Below are 19,487 nucleotides of genomic sequence, written 5' to 3' on the forward strand. Positions count from 1 at the left end.
TCCCTGAGTTTTTAATCTAAAATAGGGGCCAGCAGCATTTTCAGAAGTCTACGTTTAAGATATCTTTTGGGGCTTTTTGCCCTTATTTGATGGGACAGCTATAGTGTGAAAGGGGGAGACAGATGGGGAATAACGTGCAGCAAAGGGTCTTGGGTTGGAATCGAACCCAGCCTTTGTACATGGGGTGCCTGCTCTATCTGGTGAGCTAGTGGGCACCCCAGAAGTCTCCTCTTTAATGGGTCCGAATACGCCAGCGTAGTGTGGGAGCGAGGCATAAATATAGCAGTAGTTATGTGTTTTAAAATGAAAACATACTGGTGTGGATGTAGCCTAAATGAGCAAGTGAGGAAATCAGTTTGAGGTGGTTAACGCATTTGCCGTGACCTTGCAATGAATTGTCTCCACGCTTTTTCCTCTTGCTTTGCTGCCGTTTGTGCTCAACATCTTATGCTGTATCTACAGAGAGGAAAAGGTCAAGGTTCGGCCAGAAACTGTCACTAACATTCAGAGAGAGAAATCCTAAAACGGCTAAACTGATTAAACCTTTGGCTGCTGCAGGTCACGTTCATGCACTACATGTTTAAATCCACAGCCCACTAATGTCTTGGTAACATAATGATTTAGAGAGTGACATCAGACTTTGTGTAAAATGAACGAACACCCATCTAGTCAGTTAGAGTTCAGCATTTATCCAGGCTACAATATAGCTGTATATATACACATCTATATTACCTTTACAGAAGTGATTGTGGTATCTTAGGAAACAGGAAGTCGACTGAGCAGACTGTTAGTAAAAGAAAGATTAAAAAACAGTAATGCACACAGATTCAGTAAATTATGTATATTGCAGTTATTGTTACTGAATGTACATCTCAGTAAAAACAGGTCGTGACAACTAGCGCCGAAGATTCTTACGATGACTTCAAGCCTTTCTCTGTCTCTATAAACCAGGAGGTAACTTCCCCGTCTTAATTTCTTTCTCCTTCTCTTTGCACTGTGCTCAGTGTTCCTCTCCACCACCCCACACCCCCCTCATTCACTTGCCCTCTCTTACTTTCTTTTTAAAGGGAGATTAGAATTTCCATCTGAATGACAGGAGAAAAACAACAGTTACTCTGTCCATTTCTCTCCTTGAGCAAGAGACAGAGAGAGCACGGAGGAGAAAGGAAGAGAGAGAGAGGAGCTGTTAAAAGAAAGTCCAAGAAAAGAGCCGAAGAAAGAAATGAGTCATCCGACAACAGCGATGATATATGGCGGTGGGAGAGGGTGCATTAATGATGTAATGACGTAAGATTTATATCTACATCTTTGCGGCAAATTTTCAAGTGTATCTCTCGCCTTGACCAAAATATTCAGCCGGGGTGAAGAGATGGAGTGTAGCTGAGGGATTTGTGTTTGTTGGACTGACCTTGGATTTATTTATGTGTCAACTAAAACCAGCCACTCCATGTCAAATTGTTCAGATTTAAAACTGGGCAATGACAGATTTCCACAATCCAACCTTTAGGCAAGCGCCCACATTTCAATGGGACCATTTCCAAAATATGTTCAGAATACACATGTTGGCAAAGTCTCCTCACCACCCTGTTTTGAGAAGCTCGGCGCCATGCTGTTCTTTAGCTCGCAACCTTGTCTGGAATGCATCTGGATCTAATCCCGTCGTTATCAAACACACTTGATATTTTTGTCAGCACTCTTGTATTATTAATGGTCAGGAAGAGATGAGGTAAGACTTCCTCTGACTAAACATCATCTAGAGGGCAGACCAGGGAAGTACCTTACATCCTGCATCATTCAAAGTGTTGTGTGTATCTGATGCATGGTCTCATACGCTCACATTGAGTCATCTCTGAACCAAAGGATCAACGTACAGGAGACCTCATGCCTATCTGTGACTTTGAACAGAGCTGATTTCTTATTCTTTTTTTTTTTTTTTTTTTTTTTACAAAGATACTTAGATTTTTGCTCCTTCTACTAATGACATGGCTGCAGCTGCAACTAGACTTCCTTGCAGATTTTCAAATGACCAAATTGCTGATAAATTCTCAAATTAATCATCATAATGTTATACTGGGAAATGTAATGAAATAGTGCTAATATATATTAACATTTAGGTGGACTAAATTATGTGCAACAATAGAAATCTACTCAGACAGGGAGTTAGTATTCTGATATCAATGTAGTATTTTATAAAGGTCCTGCCCAAACGGTCTCAAATCATGGGAAAACATGGATAGTATATTCTGTACACTTTCAACTGTGTGTATTATTCAGTCGAGTCTGCCTAATTTTCAGAGCTTTAGAAATAAAACAAGCCCATACTTTGCCACTGAGTCCAACTTCTCATTTTCATCAAACCAAAATAACTAATTTGATGATTTCTGGTCTGTTTTCTTACAAACAGACCAGAAATCATCAAGTTTATCATCATCAGGTTATATAGTATGAATGTTAACTCGGTGCATGCGCTGAGATGGTTGCGGAGCTCACCGCAGCATGCACCACTACGCCCCGCTACGCCCCGCCCATCCTGGTGAAGTATCATGTTTTTAGGGAATCCCATTGTGTGCATGCTGCAGTTACAGTATGAGGTCTTCAAGTGATGTTTGCTGTGATGACAAGCAGCTCAGACAGACTGATTTCCCGACTAATCTGAAACTCTCTTTGTCTTATTTCCCTTCTTCTCGTGGCATCATGCCACCTCTAAATGTCATGTTACCATCGTTACTTTGGAAATGACAAAGCAGTTTGAAGCATTTGTAACCTAACACGTTCCAGTGTTTGCTCTGACTATGTTGACACTCTTGTTAATGCATCTTTTATAAAGTTTGTAAAAACTACATTAAATTAAAGGAATGAATTTTCTATGTCAATATTTCATTTTCATTCATACTTTATTAACATTATGTGAGTGTATCAAACCATGAGGCCTTTTGTGAATTAAACTGAATCATGAGGGGACTGTATTGTTGCACCCCTTCCTAATACTATTACGTAATAAAGAAAACCTAAGTGCAAAACACTTTAATACAACCTCATATCATATAGGTCCTTTGATTATTCTGACCAGTCTAACCATGCATGTATTACCCGGGCGGCTCCAGAGGGTTCCCCGTGACACTGCTTCACTTCAGAGGCTAAAGGCCTAACAGCCTGCCTCAGTGGCACATAGTAAAACAAATTAACACCTCGCTAGAATACCCTGCTAACAGGACCTTTCAAAGCTTTACACACCATGTAACCATGTTTAACACTTGCTACAGATTAAGCTGCGAATGTGAATGTCTGTTTGACTGTGTGGGTTCATGTCCAAGTGTGTGCATGTACTTCATACCCATACTGCTCAGACTGTAGACACAAACTGGCCATATTTTAAAGTATTTTGTCAAAAGAAAATCTAAAGGTGGACAGGCAATTGTCTAATTATATCGTCATTCACGTATTTACTCACTTGTTTTCAACGAGAAAGTCCACCACAGCTTTTTTCAGACAGTAGAGGTGAGCGTCCACGAGGCCTGTTTTGATGTGCATCCTGGGATGTCTGCAGGTAAAAGACAGACAGAGGCAGACACAGAGTCAAGAGAGGAAAATCATATCAAAATTGACTTTTACATATAAAGTTACTATGCTTTACAAGAGCTCACACAGCACTAAAAAGGCACAGACTCAATCCCATTATCTCTCCTCTTCTTCGAGTGCCTTTTTGCCGCGCTGAACAGAGTTACAAGAGACAGAGGTGGTAGCTTTCCCCAATCCAACAACCATTAAGACCCTGTTACGTCATCAGTAGTTGTCGTTGATAGCATAAACTGACATAAGTATGGCAGTAATGGTATTATCACAATAATACTGCCATTTATCTGATGGGGACAGAAAAGCATGGGCAGTCATGATTCATTCACATCTCATGTTTCAGGCTATCAATCAGTCAAACCAGTCATCAAATAAGAATGGACACTGTTTCGTTACCAGGACACTAGTGTTGCTCGTTAGTAACCCATACTCCTTCTCTGCCAGTCTGTGTTGATATTAGAGGGGCGTTAACAAGTGCAGCAAAATCCCTGCTGGACTTGAGTTAAATTTCATCAAAGGGCGGAGGAAAGCTGCATGAAAATATGTCAAAATGCGGGACTATCATGCGCAAATCAGCAATGACATTGTAAGGTTAGCGAGCTAGCTGCTGAGACATCGGCATACTACTAGCTATTTGTTCTTGTTGTGCTTGTTATACGGAAAAGGACCATAATACACTGAAACCACATTAAAATAATATGATGGTTATTGTATAAGAAAAAAGAATATATATTTGTGGGTTTCTTTTGTTGCTTGTGCAACCATGTTGCAGATGATTTCACATTACACTCAGTTTAGAGTGCCCCGGAATAAACTCCGTCAGCAGGGCCATTAAGCAACCCTCTATCCCAACAAGAATCAGGACATCCTGTCCCTACATGTGAAACGGAGGAGTAAGAGCTAAGTAGTAGGGACAAGGGTTGTATTGTCTCCAGTGTTCATTTCGTTTATGAAAACAATGACGGAATTTTTTCAGCAAAGCCCCTTTTCCAAGAGGAAAACGAGATGATGATGAGCTAAAAATCGATCTTCACATAAAGGGATGAGACGAGACGTGACGAAAATGTTAGCTGTGGACTATCAGACATTGAAAGCCAACAGCCGTGCCTGTAATTATCTTTAAATCCCGCATAAACATCAGGCTGGCAAAACTGTTTCATTAGCCACTAAATGACAAACAAGCAAGCAGCCACCAGCCGTCAGACTTCACAGCTGATACCCACAGGACTCCACTCAGATCTGGACTCAAGACGGGTTATGGTTTGATGCTGTTTGACAGGCAGGAGGCTCAGTTATCTGTGAGTGTAGCTGTGCTGTAAGTAAACAGTCTGAACTCAGCAGAGTTTTATCTGACAAAGCTGAAAGTTTAGTTTTGATCAACAACTCTGTGAGAGGACGCCAGTTTAATAAACTTCAGAAAGAATTCAGACTTTAATTAAGTTATTTCTCTGCTTCTTAACAGTGAGATCAACAAGTCTGAGTCCTAGTTGTCTAAGGTGTCAAAGTTTTTGAGACCATAAATAGAGAGATGTTGAGCTTCTCAAATGATGATGACTACGTGTGTGCTTGTAATTCATCCCTTAAACATGTCAAAAACTGCTGGAGAAATGCAAGTTTGTAAGCGTGGAGAAATGATTTGTTGTCGCAGAAAAAAATCGTCTCAATAAAAGTTTTATGCAAACTTTTATACATGAATTAGCCTCACTGGATTAGTTTAAAGATAAAAGAAAACATAAAGAAAAAGTGGCTAAAAGTTGCCTAAAATGTCGTGAGTTTTCATCGACTAAAACTATGAAGGATAAAAATGACTAAAATGTGACTAATAAGCACTTTCATCTCAAGACTAAGACTAAACTAAAATAGCCGTCAAAATTAACACTGATTGTCTCTGACATTTAACACACAAGGTTAAAAAAACAAACAAAACATGATAATTTTCATCATAAAATTCATTTGTGGTGTCCCACTGCACGGCATACATGCACTGATTAACCATACAACCACCCTGGCTGCTACTTTGAGGACATTTTGCTTTGATTCTTTTCATCACCTGCTGTTTTTATGTTTTATGTTTGCCTCTCATTTACTCAGAGCCCTTTTAATTGACCTCCCCTTTGCACATAGGACAGGAACATGTGATGAAAACCAGACGCCGCCATGGGCTCACATAAAAGCCAGAGAATAGTGATATCTGTCTGTTGTCCTCTGTCAGCTACCGTAGATGTGGCCCTGCAGAGCTGCTGCCATGAGACAGCTGCCAGTTAGACAGGTTTATGTTGACTGGGGGGGCACTTGCACGCAGACACACACTCACCCACTCATGCATTCACTCATTCACACATATATTCACACACGGACGCAGAGTTTGAACATGTGACATTTACGAAGCGAGAGCCAAAGAAAACCATTTCATCCTCCAGGTTTCAATAAACAAATCCACCCTCACCCCTTCATCCTCTCTGACTACCTCTCCTCCTCTTCCTCTGCCCTTTCAATCATTACATAATAAAAGCTGCGGGGTGCATTGTTCCTGAAAGGATCACACCAGTGCTTTTACATGTTTTAGCCCCATTTAATACAAATCACATATACCCTCCATTACTGCGAACCATTTTTCAAAGCATGCTCCAGTGATTTCCATTTTTTAAAGTTGTAAAAGCAGATTGATTTGAAAAGTCTGTGTCTCGTTACCACACAACGGTAACATAACTTTAACCAAATTAAAAGCAGACATGATTTTTACTGTTCACAGTGATGTTCAGACCTGAGCGAGCCGATTCATAATTTCATACGTGAAATCAATGGAAACTAACGGCCTCCTGAAAAAAAAATCTCAGATTCTACGTTATGAATAGACAGTCTGGGTGGTAGCCAAAGCTAGAACATTTTACTACTTTGCCAACAGGACCAACATTATGAATGGGTGTTACCAAAGTACTCCTGCACAGTAACAATACAACAGTGGCCAGTCTGACTCACCAGATGTAGACTGTGGCTATAAACCTGCCACTGGCCGGCTATTTAGGCCGGCATTCCACCCCCCTTCTGCTATCTGCATGTTACCGTTTTCAACATTGTCACAGGGACAGCAACCTTGGAGCTAACAACCTATATGCTGACAAATGGTAAGTTTTAGATTGTGCAATAAGTTGTGTCGACTTTGTTATATCAGTGAATTGTTGTAAAGATATACCATGAATAAAACAACTTGTAAACACAACTCAGAAAAGTCCAGACTCCATCTCCCAGGATTCTCGTGCCTGATATTGATCCTGATATTGATCCATTTTCTGACACGACAAGTTGGAGTTGATTTTACCACATCTTTTTACCCTGACAGCAGCATGCACCAGTGACACTTACTGCATATGTGCCGCTTCACACGGGCTTCTGTGATATTGTGGTAGTAATGTTCTTCAAGAGCCACATACAGCCAGCTAATCATCTGTGGTTTTAATGTGTCTAGTGAATTCATGCAGAGCTACAGTATAGTAGGGGTGGGAATTACCAGAGGCCTCTCAATACGATATTATCAAGCTACATAACTCAAGTCAACTTTATTTATATAGCACATTTCATACGACAAGCATAAACTCAATGTGCTTAAGATACATCATGCAGGACAAACAAAAAATATAAGATAATAAAGTGTTACATACACAAGAAGGACATGATAAAAACAAACAAAATGAGAAGGTATTATCATTATACTTAAAACAAATTAGTACTAACTTCTAAAACAAATAAAAATACACTTAAAAACTGAACTAAAAGCTCGCGAAAAAAGATGCGTTTCACGTTTGCTTTCAGAAGAGAGCACTGTTGTAGCAGACTGTAGTTCAGGTGGAAGAGAGTTCCAGTTATAATACAATATTATTGTGATTTTAATTTTGCAATTTTTACAGTTTGTTGAGTATTGTGATAACATATATTGCGATTTTTTACCTGCAATTTATGCCCCCAAAGGAACAAGTTGTCAACAACAACTGTATTTAATAAAATACAGTTTTCAGTCTGTTCTTCTCACATCAGTCGTTTTTTTATTGCAGCGTGTATCAAGTGGACTGAAAAAGCCATTGAATTTCTATTTCTAATAGGCTGCCAAAAGTTTAATAAGAATTTGCAATATTAAAAGTTTATATAATATGAAAATTGGTGTCTGTGTATCAATACAATATTGCAACTCAAAATACTACGATACTATGCTCTATTGATTTTCTCCTCCACCCCTGCAGTACAGCCAGGCGTCACCTCTTGGGCACTAATTAGTGAATGCTGAATCACACACTCAACATATGTCTGTTACTGTTTTCTGTGACGTTTTCTTTTGTGGAGAATGAGCCATTTTAATGACAATTCTCATGTACCACCAAAACAAATTACCCCCCGACACTATTTTGCAAGGGCACTGTCGCTGCATCCTGGGCTTAGCGCCACCCAAGACTGTGATTACTTTAAAGAAATACAAACAATCCAGAGTATTTTGTCCCCTATAGTAGAATGGTAATGTGTGCTTCCAGACCTTTCTCTGTTGCTGACATAGTGCTGTGGAGATATGTCAGGCTACAACTGCTGCTAATATCTTATCATGGTAACGTCTGAGTCAGTTGTGCTTTCGCCTGACAAAAAAAGAATAAATACAAATGCCTGTTAAATTAATGGCAAAATCTACATAGCGTGTCTCAGTAAAGTTTTGGGCCAGCACAAGCCGGCAGAACAGCTTCAGTGTGTCTCGACATTGATGGCACAGGTGTGTGCAACTTCACAGGAAGGAGTAATTCTTCCCTAATTTAGTGCGTTGATGATGATGATGATGGCAGAGAGCACTGTCTAGAGTGTACATAATAAAGTCAATTAAAACACAGTACCAGTCAAAGGTTTGGACGCACTTTCCTATTAACTTGAATGAGAAAGTGTATCTAAACTTTTGACCGGGATGTGTGCAGTGACCCAGGATAGGATACTGAAAATTACACGGTACTGAATAAAAAGTGAACGATGCCACACACTTTTCTTCCTCTACCTCTACCTCCTCTGTTCATTTCCTTCCTCTCTCTTTGATCAAAAACTATTTCTACAATTTTCCAGCTTTCTCCTTTCAGCTCTCTTCCTCTCTTCACCAGGCTTGCTTATAACTGGAGTGACTCAGGAGGATTGCTTGGTCACACACATTTTACAACCAGATGCTGAAAGCCATAAATCAAACTGTGTGTGTGTCCGTCTGTGTTAAGCTATTTTATTAAAAAAGCATAAAAACACATGTGCGTGCACACACAGACACGCTCTGTGGGTGTTTGTCAAATGTATTTATTCATACTACATTCCCCAGGTGTGTGTATTGTGGGCTTAAAGGGGAATTTATGGGAACACCCAGCATGTGACATCACTGTTTGGCACCTGCAGGTGGGCAGAAGGGAGAATTTCGGGAAGAGAGAGGGATAGATAGCAAAAGTAGGAACAGGAAGCCTTACAAGTCTGGTGCAGCATGGGGAAGAACAGGTATAAGGAATGTGCAGGACTTCTGGCTTTTCTTTCATGACAAAAACACATTTTACAGTGGAGTGATCTGTCGCAATAAAGTGTTAGCTCTGCCATTGAGCCACTGAGGATCAAGCTGGTTGTGATCTTTAAACTAACTTCAGCTCAAAATAACTGCAGACTCTGCTGGGTAAAAACGTGTGTCCAACAGGTGATTATCAAACTAACTTCAGCCGCCTGATGTCTGACTTATTTTCCTTCACACATCATCCTGACTGACTTGGCTGTTTGTCTCTATTTCTTTTACTTTCAGTGCTACGAAAAAACTTAAGGAAGCCACTTTTCTGTGACATATTATATGCATGCAACCTCCTCCATTTTACGTAGCCTTGATTCAGTGCGCCATGCGTCTCTGCCCTTTATTACAAATGCAAAGTCACTCACTCATCACTGCATTCTTTATGATTTGGTGGGTTGGACGTCACTGACCACTCAACCAGACAACAGCACTGATATATTTTTATCTATAAAGCAAACTTCTGGACTACCTCTGCTCCCTTCTGTGTGTCAGCTCTGGTAGTAACCAGCTACGCTCCTCCAGGTGGTTGCTTTCTAATGTACCCTGAGTTTTAACAGATCTGGGGAAAACTGCATTCTCCTACTCTGCACCTTGGACATGGAACAATCTCCAAAAAGATATAAAATTAGAAACACTTAAATCAATCGATGAATTTACAGCCATCATAAAGAATGTGGTGACAGAGACGTGTGCTCGATTTTCTTGAATACATTTTACCGCCCATATTCCAAGACGCTTAATAGGCCAGATACAGTATTATATGTCATAAAATTGTATTAATTAATTTTGACGCCAGCAGAGGTACTCTTTATTTCAGCTGGGCACCTCTACTATACAGTTAAACACTGCAGGAAACTCTGCATTAGCAGCTGCAACTATTACAGAGTTTTTGATCCAGAAGAAAAACCCAACCAATAGCAAAAATAGTTTGATTTGACACTATGCTACAGCCTGTTTTTATGATGTCAAAAGACTCCTGTTTAGCTGAGTGATAATTGCTGGGTCACATGCATGAGGACAATGAGGGAGTCTGAAAGTATAGGTGCTGCATCCCGTGTAGGAAATGGTTTGGATAAAGTGTAAGGTACCCCGGAGGGTGTGGTGATCAGACATGATGTCAGTCAGTGAAATTACTCATTCAATACCTAAATGCAACAGTTGTGCCAAAAAAAGATCCAATTTTTTTTTTTTTTTTTCTCCAAAACACTATGACCTCTACATCGGAGCCAGGCCTACACGCAGGACAGGAAAACACATAATTCAAGGTCAGGAAAACACCAACACTCGCCCTGTTGCACAAGTCCCTGCACTGATGCAAAAAAAGAGCCAAAAAGGTTTCACTGGAATATTAGGTGAGCACAAATGTGTCTCAATTTTAAACCGACGGAAATGGAACACAAGTCCAAATGCCATGTGCCACTTAATCCATTTTTATTTAGGGATGGCATTACTTTGGTTGTACACTAAAACATGTCATCCCAAAATCCTCTCCTCATCCTTAATCTAAAACTAAATTGTCCGTATCAAATAACACTTGATAAATAAATAAAAAAAAAAAAAACACTCACTATTTGGAACATAAATCACTTCTAGTCCTTCTGATTCAAAACACCAAACACTGGCCACATGCCACTTTATTAGTTTACACGTTTTGCAGCATCCAACTACAACAAACATCTCGCGTTTCCCAAACGAGCGTAAACATCTTGCTTTTCCTAACAGCAGCATCATGTGACTTCTGGTTGCTGCGAGTGCTGTAGAGCTCGGTGTCGAGGGGAGCAGGAATTTAGTGCCTCTGCAGGCAAGGATGACTCAACCCTTGGATTAATGACGGACTACTAAAGTACCACTAAAGTCCTCAGTGGGAGAGAGGAGTCACAACTCTCGAGCTCACACAAACACACACAGCATAATGTCTTATTTAGTTACAACTAAAACCCCACAGCGGACGATGACTCAGACGCAGCAGAATGACTGTTAATACCCTCATTAGTCAGGTTTCCACTACAGAGCCAACAGGGCTGAAGGGCTTACGACTTATTCAGGGCATGCAACTATTGCCTCCAAAATAAAATGTGTGTGATTCCCTTAATACAAGTCTAATAGATGCTCTCTTAATTGAGCTGACTCACATGCTTGAACCTGTGTTATAAGGCTACACATGGACCTGCTGGTGAAGCAAGGTCACTTTTGACAACTGACAAAACCAGCACAGTCGGTATGTGAGATCATAGAGACATCCTTTTTAGTTTATAAAATGTCAGAAAATTGTTTACCACAATGCAAGGTTGGGTCTTCAAGTTGCAGTTTTGTCAAAGGAACACAGAGATATTCAATTTACAATGATATGAAACAGAGGAAAGCAGCAAATCCTATTAGTTTTGCCTGGTGAATGGCAATTAATCGATTAACAAAATGGTTTCAGAACTTTCTACCACCTGACTAAATGAGTGATCCTTGTGGGCGTAATGTAAATGTTTTGTAATATCGAAAATGTTTAAGAAAGGCTAAATAAAAGAAAATGAAAACCAGACTGACGTATGCCAGCAATTAGATTTTAGCTTTCAAACGTGCCAAATGATTCAGAGGCTCTGACATTCTCAAAAAAACTATCAAGAGCCAGCAAGTAAACAAATATCCATAAAACAAATAAAATAGATGCACAGAAGAACTCATATATGAGCATATAATTAAAATATGATAATTACTAACTTGTCCCTTTATGGCGTCCAGTCTATAGAAACATCAGTAGAATAAACTAATGGCAGTTGTTACATTTAGTAGAGTGCGTGGAGTATTGCACAATCATAATTTAAGCTGTAAAACACTTGGAAATGTGCTTATTGTGTTTCTAAAATGTGTTATTGCATTACTGTTATAGTGCCTGTTTGTTGAGCTGCAGTGGAAGTTAATTTTTGGAAGGTATAGCATGTGGTATTTGTGTTGATTAGGTGGGTTTGAGCCCCTCTGTCTTGTGCCATCATTGCTAACAGATGCAAACAACTCCTGGTCCAATATCTTAAAGGTCACTGCAGTTAAAAATATGATCCAAGCTCCCTCAGCTTCCCTGCTTGACTGTTTTTATAATGTCTTTAACGTCAAACTAGAAATGTATCTTGAGCAATCAAGTTACCATGTTAAGTAAAGGCACATAATACATAAGTGTTGGAAAAGTATGGACAAATGACATATCCCAAACACGTGCCTTTTCTGCTGGAATCTTTCTCATGTTTCCAACAACTCTGATTTTGAATCGGCCTATTAACACGCAGTGAACCATTCCTGCGGGCCTGCCTCCAAGAGACTCTGACAGGTGGAGCTGTAATGTACGAGGGGAAGCTCTGCTGGAGTTCTTTCACACCGTTTAAGCAATTTCCAGGTCAAACAATCTCACATGTGCAGAATGTTTTGAGCTAACACACCTTAACCATGTGGAAACCGTAGAGAAGGAGAGGAGAAAAAAATTACACTGGACGGAGGTTGTGCAGGGATGAAAGAAAGGATGAATGGCTGTATGGACAGAAGAACAGAATAAGGGAGAGATGGCTGGAAGAATGGAAGTGAAGAGAAAAGAATAACTGAGACTTTATACTGAAAAAGGATATAATATTTTTTAAAGTTCCAACAGTGGATTTTTGAGTCTCAGAGAGTGTGCTGTGTGTGCTGTGTCATTACAAAATCAAAAAGTCCTGAAATTGCTCTCGTCAAAGCCAACAGACTTCATTTACACAAACTGTAATTTTAGCACGTATATAGTCAGCATATTTTCACATCTGCGTGAAGTAATGATTCCAGAGTTGGTGATTGTTGGAACAGTGGGAAGATGAGTTTTATTTTGTCTCTGTCAACTCTGAATGAAGTGCATTCTACAAAGATAAAGTTACTGACTTTGGTTATAGTAATTTCTGACTAAAAGGTCTATCTCTGTAAGGATCCTTTCCACAATTTTGTCAGACACAGGGTAATAATCTGAGCCTATCAGTGCCAAAAACAACCACCTTCACTGGACATAAATCGATGGTGCGCACATTCCCCAAGTGGTTTCATTGCAGCCTGTTTCCCAGCTGCTGGCTGTCGCGTTCTGGCTCAATACTGGACCAATTTTAAAAACTGTTGTTCCTATCAGTCACTTAAATACATGGGAAAATAGGGTCCAGGCTTAAAGATACCAAAGTTTCTGTTTGAGACAAAAAATGTCTTCGGAGATTTTATTCTGAACGAGGATGAAGAATGGATGAATGGTCGTATTAGGGATAGTAGCACAAAGTTTTTAAAAAAAGTCTTTGGAAATGTCAGTTTTTCTGCAAATGACCAGGTTAGTATCAAACTGGTCAGCACACACGTTTCAAGGCAGCACAAATAAATGAGGCAGCTTGCACATACAAAACACAAATTACAAAAGGAGGCACCTGTAGTGACCTTAAGTTGGATGGTACTGATGTGCAAAGCAGTCAAATCTTGGAAAACAATCCTCTTGTGTGTTATAAAAATCCAGAACTCTGGAATTTATTTTGTTATTTCCTTAGGTGATGAATACTGTACGTGGAGAGATATTTTAAATCTGTTTCGTGTGGTTGTGTGACATGTGTGTGTATAAATGATCAGAGGTGATTTAAACGTTATAAGTCCTTCAATGTGAGCCATAAATGTTTAGCTATGGGCTCGTGTTTCCATAACACTGATGACAACGTGTGAGTGTTTTCGCTCCATCATTGTCCACCTCGGGGTCGTGTTACGTGTTTCTGTATGTGTTCATATAAGCATTTCTGTGTGTGTGAAATGGACAGAATGTGTGTGTGTATATATATATATATATATATATATATATATATATATATGTGTGTGTGTGTGGCTGAAGATTTTCTCTGTGCAGGGAAGCATGCAAGCAGCTGCTCCGGCCCCCCTCTTATTGGCCAGAATTTACAGTGGCTTTGGCTCCATGAAGTATTTACGAGCTCCCAAAACACCCGCTCTCACACATACATGCATTTTAGGACTAAGAAATGAAAACCTACCTAGAGTACTCTTCCTGTAACAAAAATCCCACACAGAACTTTCAGTCTAAAACACACCGACTTTGATTAGAAACCCAAACATGTGCTCTCCTAAACCTGACGAGAAACTACAGACGTACAGAACATATCTGACATCAGTCAAAGTCCCAACGCTGACCGTTAAAGGATCAGTTCACCTAATATCCAAACATGTTTTCTTTTCAGCAATATTTAGCCATTAATGTACCACAAAGTTGGAATATAGGTGTCGACAGGCCTTGCTGTGAACAGTGAACCAATTTCTGCTGAAGAGAAAGTTCTTATAAAAACTGTTCACAACATGGTCTGTTTATAATAGATTGTAATTTGACTGAACCCACCCATCAGGCTTGACTTACTTCCTCATGATAGATCTTCTGATTGAAAGCCCGTCCTCCAGATCAGCCTCATTGGCCATGAACAGCAGCCTCTTCCCTGACTGATCCACTCCCACAAAGTCTCTCTGTTCAGCTGAGAAGAAATTCACAACATCTGATTTAACACACAACAATGGAGTCTAATAGTAAGTGGCACATTTAGCAAATTATACACTTTTGCTTTGCTTACATTCATGAGGAAGCCATTTTCCTATTTTTAAAGCCCCACTTCAGTGTATTTTGGCATTATTATGATATTTTATATTTCAAGTCATTTCCTGACAATGTTGTTTAGACCAGTGATTCCCAACTGGTCCAGCCTGGGGTCCACATTCCTCCTAAGTCATTAGTTCAAGATCAGCGTCATACTTGGATCTGACCACATTGTCAAGCTAGTTTGGTGTCTCTGTTGAATAGCTGTTCGTTATTCACTCACTCTACAACAGTAAACGGCACTTCAAAATAAAGTGTGTTTTTTTTTTTTGCAAACTTGACATGTTTGTGAGTCACTTGTGGTCCATTCAGAATGGATGTGCAACCCACCAGTTGGGAACCACTGGTTTAGACAAACTGTTTTTGTGTTCAAATGTTTTTTGACAAATAACTTTATTTTGCACTTTAAGTTTTAAAAAAGACGGTGAAGATTACATGACTACGATAAAACCTGCAGGTCATTTGTCATTCGCCAACCTTGTGCAAGTGCAGTGTCATGCCTCTTTGCATCTGAGCAGCAAAACTGATAGTCAACATTGTGGGCTCGCTAGTCAACTTATCTTGTATTTTGGCTACATTGAGGACGTAATGGATGTGGACAATTTGTGGACTGTATTTCTTTTCACTGACTACATCTGTGTGAGTCACAGGCAAAACATGATGATGAGCTTTCATTTTGAGATTGTATCGGATTGTGTCTTTAGTTTTTAGACCCAGCACAGACTGTGAAACTTCAACTTTTTCACCGTTGTGTACTTTGTGTAACATGGGTATGTCACCATTGACTATAGTTTGCTAAGTAAGAGCTAAAGTTATTAAGCAGCCTCAACAGGATGATCAAGGCCCCTAAGAGGAAGTCCTCAACATACAAGATGGCTGACTCAACTATCAAAGATAACTATAAATCGACAGGAAATATTAATTTAAAATATGGATAATTCATTAACTTGCTGGCATTTCAGAAGGCAGCAAACAAACTGGTTGTCCACATGAACTGTCAGTTAAGAAGTTAAGCTAAGCAGTCGTCATTCAGAAGTAACATTAGACTCATATTCATTCATATTTCCTTAAGGTGAAGGTGATGGAGAAAAATCCTCCATCTCATAACTTAGAGTGACCGCTCGCTATTCATGCTATCGCTTTGACACCAATGTGGTTGCCATGGCAATAAATTATGTCTGACTATTACCCAAACACATTTTCTGTTTGAGAAAGAACAGGAAGTAACACTGGCTGGTGTGGGGCTTCTTTAATTGGGGAGTAGGCAACTGCTGATCACGATAACAAGAAGATTAATAAAAAATTAATATATAAAGACCAATCATTTATCATATCCAAATCATGTCACAGTCTCCTGTCATTAGTTTTTCATGTTACCTGTCTTTTTCTTGCCCTTCTGGCCTGGGACTGTCTCTGTGAATTCATGGGCTTTGCTCATTAGCATGGCCAGTGTTGCATTGTGGGCTCTGAACAGATCGACCACCTCGTGAAGCGCCACATCTGTAATCAGGTCACAGCTCACCACCAGGACATCAGTCTGAGGAGGGAGGTTGGAAAGAGAAAGAGAATAAAGTAAGATTTATATCCAAACAAGCCTCTTTATTTCACTGTGTAGTAGTAAAATATGACTGTGCTGGACAATGATTGCTTCACCACGTTAAGAGATTTCAGGCACTCAGAGAGAGGTTTTCTGGCTCGCACTCTATTTTGGAACAAAATCTTCCCACCTGTTGTGATGTTAAAAATATTAAATATCACCCCTGCCCCCACACAAAAGCCCACAGAAATGTGCAAAATATAGTTTGACGAGTGAGTCATGTTTATAAAGTGAGGTTTCCTCACTCATAACAGTCATCTCAGCATGCATGTAGACTACACATAAATATACAGTATGTGGCGACAACGCTGCACATAAACACCTCGGGACACGAGAGCTTTGACTGTTATTTTCAATATTCAAAACAGAATTCGGCATACTGAGCAGGATTTGAGATAAACAGACAAAGAAAGGAGAGTGAAGAAATAACTTCTTGGTCAACAGAGAGGTCGTGCAACTTTAGCATTGCCTGTATACAGGCAAAACCCACACCACCACACACACACAATTGCATGACCTGCGTTAAAGTGACTTCAACTCTAATGAACTTTTTTTTTTTTTTTGGATAATTTGTCCAATTCTCTTAAGCTGATCTGGTGATGTTGTTTGAAAATGTGCTTTTTATTATGAAAAGTTTGAATATCAGAAATCAGAATCAGAAATACTTGATTAATCCTCAGGGAGAAGTCGGGACACGTTACAGCTGCTCTTACATACAAGCATAGAGACATTGTAAGAATGGAGCAAATAAGAAGTATGTAAAAATATAAACTATATGTATTATGCCACAATATATTAGTGTTGTCACGATACCAAAATCTTTGTTTCGGTACCGATACCAATATGAATTTCGATACTTTTTGATACTCTTCAGTACTTTCCCTAAGGAAAAGTCCTTTTGGATACAAACCTTTAGAACAATAAATAGTAGGGGTGTAACGATACCAAAAAAATCATGGTTCAGTAAGTACCTTGGTATGAACGTCACGGTTTGGTAACTCAAATGTTCCACCAAGTTTGTGTTGTCTCATGTTGTCTCCCTTTGCGAAGCAGACTTTCTCTTGTCTTTTTTCATGTGCGCCAGCTGCGAATGTTGATACAGGTGTTGTCATACATACCACTTGCGCAATATGTGCTCCAATAGGAACAAGGAAGGTGTTTGTGTGCATAAATGAATTAAATAAATTAATGAACTGAATCAATTTAAAAAGTACTGGTATTTTCCAAATGCAGTATAGTACCGTTTGGAATACTCTAGTACCGCGGTACTATTTTAGTACCGGTATACCGTGCAACACTACAATATATATAACACAGTATATATATAAAAATATTTTTTATTTATTTAACCCATATTTAGATCAGCGATCTCTTTTACAAGGGAGACCTGGCTAAGACTGCAGCATACAAAAAAAAGTTACAACCAAACCACACCACAATAAAAAACATAAAAGACAGGTGTAGAAATATTAGGACAACTACGCACAATGACAAGAACCAACCGATTCATTTATCCTTGTACTTATGAGAGCTTTGAAGATATGAGTTGCGCTGTCATATTTTATCTGCAATATTGCTGCAAAATAACTTCCCAGCATTAAATGTACAGAAATGTCTGAAAATTATTTATTTATTTATTTAAGCGTTTATTTGGAAGGGACAATGCATATTGATGAACATCAGTATAAATACATGTGTAAATATGCCGGAGTTAGCAGAACTGCTAATTTACATCCGCTGTCCCTTGGCAGGTCACAGACAATTAAAAAACAAAAACAATAATTAAAACAAACAGTAAGAATAGTTTACAAACAGACAAACAATCATACATGGAAGTAAAGTGCAGAGTTAGCAATAATGCCATAAAATGCTATTTAAAGTGTGTCGATGGAATAAAGTGCTTTGATCGAATAAAGTGCATTTTATAAGCAGTCCGGGGGAAATAATCACCCCTACCGCCTGGGGCGAACTAAGTCACTCAGACATAAATAGCCTACTGCAGGTGTTACATTTGCGTCCCATGTGCAAAAAACAAAACAAGACAACAGTACAGTAGCAACAATTAAACATACAAAATACTCACAACAAGAGAAAAATCACACAATATGTACATACGTATATATGTATCCGAGCACTGTGAGACGCAACTAGTTATGATTATATAAAAAGTTGAAGCAGTAAGATTTACCAAATCAATGTTCATAATAAGATAGTAGAAGTTCTGAACAACAGAAAGCTATAGGACACTATAAGACCAACCAATAGCTGCCCTCTCTGCTGTAAACCTGTGTTTGCTTTCTGTATTTGAAATTCTGTTCAACTCTTTTGCACTAGTTGTAATTTCAAGGACCATTTAAGTGCTTAACAGATGAGATATCTGATGTGTTTACTTTTCAGCCTGTGTTAGCGATCAAATCTCTGAAAAAATAAGTGGGTAACATAAATCACGGCTAACTTTGCAAATACCCAAACATGTTTGTATCCAGGCCTGGTTCATTTTTCTGTCACTTTTCTGGCAGAGACTGACACAATATCCCATAAATAACTTCCTACCTCCCTCTTTTACCCAGAACAACGAGCTGGGCTGGCTGGCTTTTAGCACCTTCCTATGGACTGGTCCAAAAACAGCAGCGCTCTAACATCATAATGACAGAAAGAAAACAAAGATCTCAGTGCTTGATTTCCAAAAACTCAAATGACAAAATATATCCTTACTTAAAAGAAACTCTTCATCATTTGCTGAGGAAGGACACATGAAGATTATTCTTTTACCATTTCACCCTCAAGAGATTATTCCCGTCATAAACTCAAACTATTTTCAACATTCCAGCTATGTAATAATATGTAAACCAATCCAGGCTTTAAACTGTATATCAATACACAGCTTGTGAATTCCATAGACATATCACTTACTCTACCACCAACGACAGGGAGCACAGAACAGACATCAATCCTATTAACTGGCCTCCATGGACATTACGTCTTCATGCGTGTATGTGTGTTTACATGTGGGTGCGCCCACATTTGTGTGTCTGTGTGTGCGGCATCCATCTGTCTGTCCAGTGATGAAGGCTGTCAGCGTAAGAACTAATCCCACCATTAGCACCAGCCGCCTTAATGACAGAGACATCTTTACT

General features: G+C 39.3%; 1 protein-coding gene across 1 annotated transcript in view; it reads right to left on the reverse strand.

The window, feature by feature from the left end:
* eif2b3 (eukaryotic translation initiation factor 2B, subunit 3 gamma) overlaps positions 1-19,487 on the reverse strand; it is a 51,764-nt gene that overhangs the window by 16,305 nt on the left and 15,972 nt on the right. Inside the window, exons 4-6 of the mRNA XM_033649586.2 lie at positions 16,131-16,290; positions 14,523-14,634; positions 3,452-3,541 (exon numbers count right to left, since the gene is read on the reverse strand). Coding sequence (XP_033505477.1) covers positions 3,452-3,541; positions 14,523-14,634; positions 16,131-16,290 — 362 coding nt within the window. The remainder of the gene's footprint in view (positions 1-3,451; positions 3,542-14,522; positions 14,635-16,130; positions 16,291-19,487) is intronic.

Source organism: Epinephelus lanceolatus, chromosome 12 (genome assembly GCF_041903045.1).
Source record: "Epinephelus lanceolatus isolate andai-2023 chromosome 12, ASM4190304v1, whole genome shotgun sequence".
NCBI classification, from domain to species: domain Eukaryota; kingdom Metazoa; phylum Chordata; class Actinopteri; order Perciformes; family Serranidae; genus Epinephelus; species Epinephelus lanceolatus.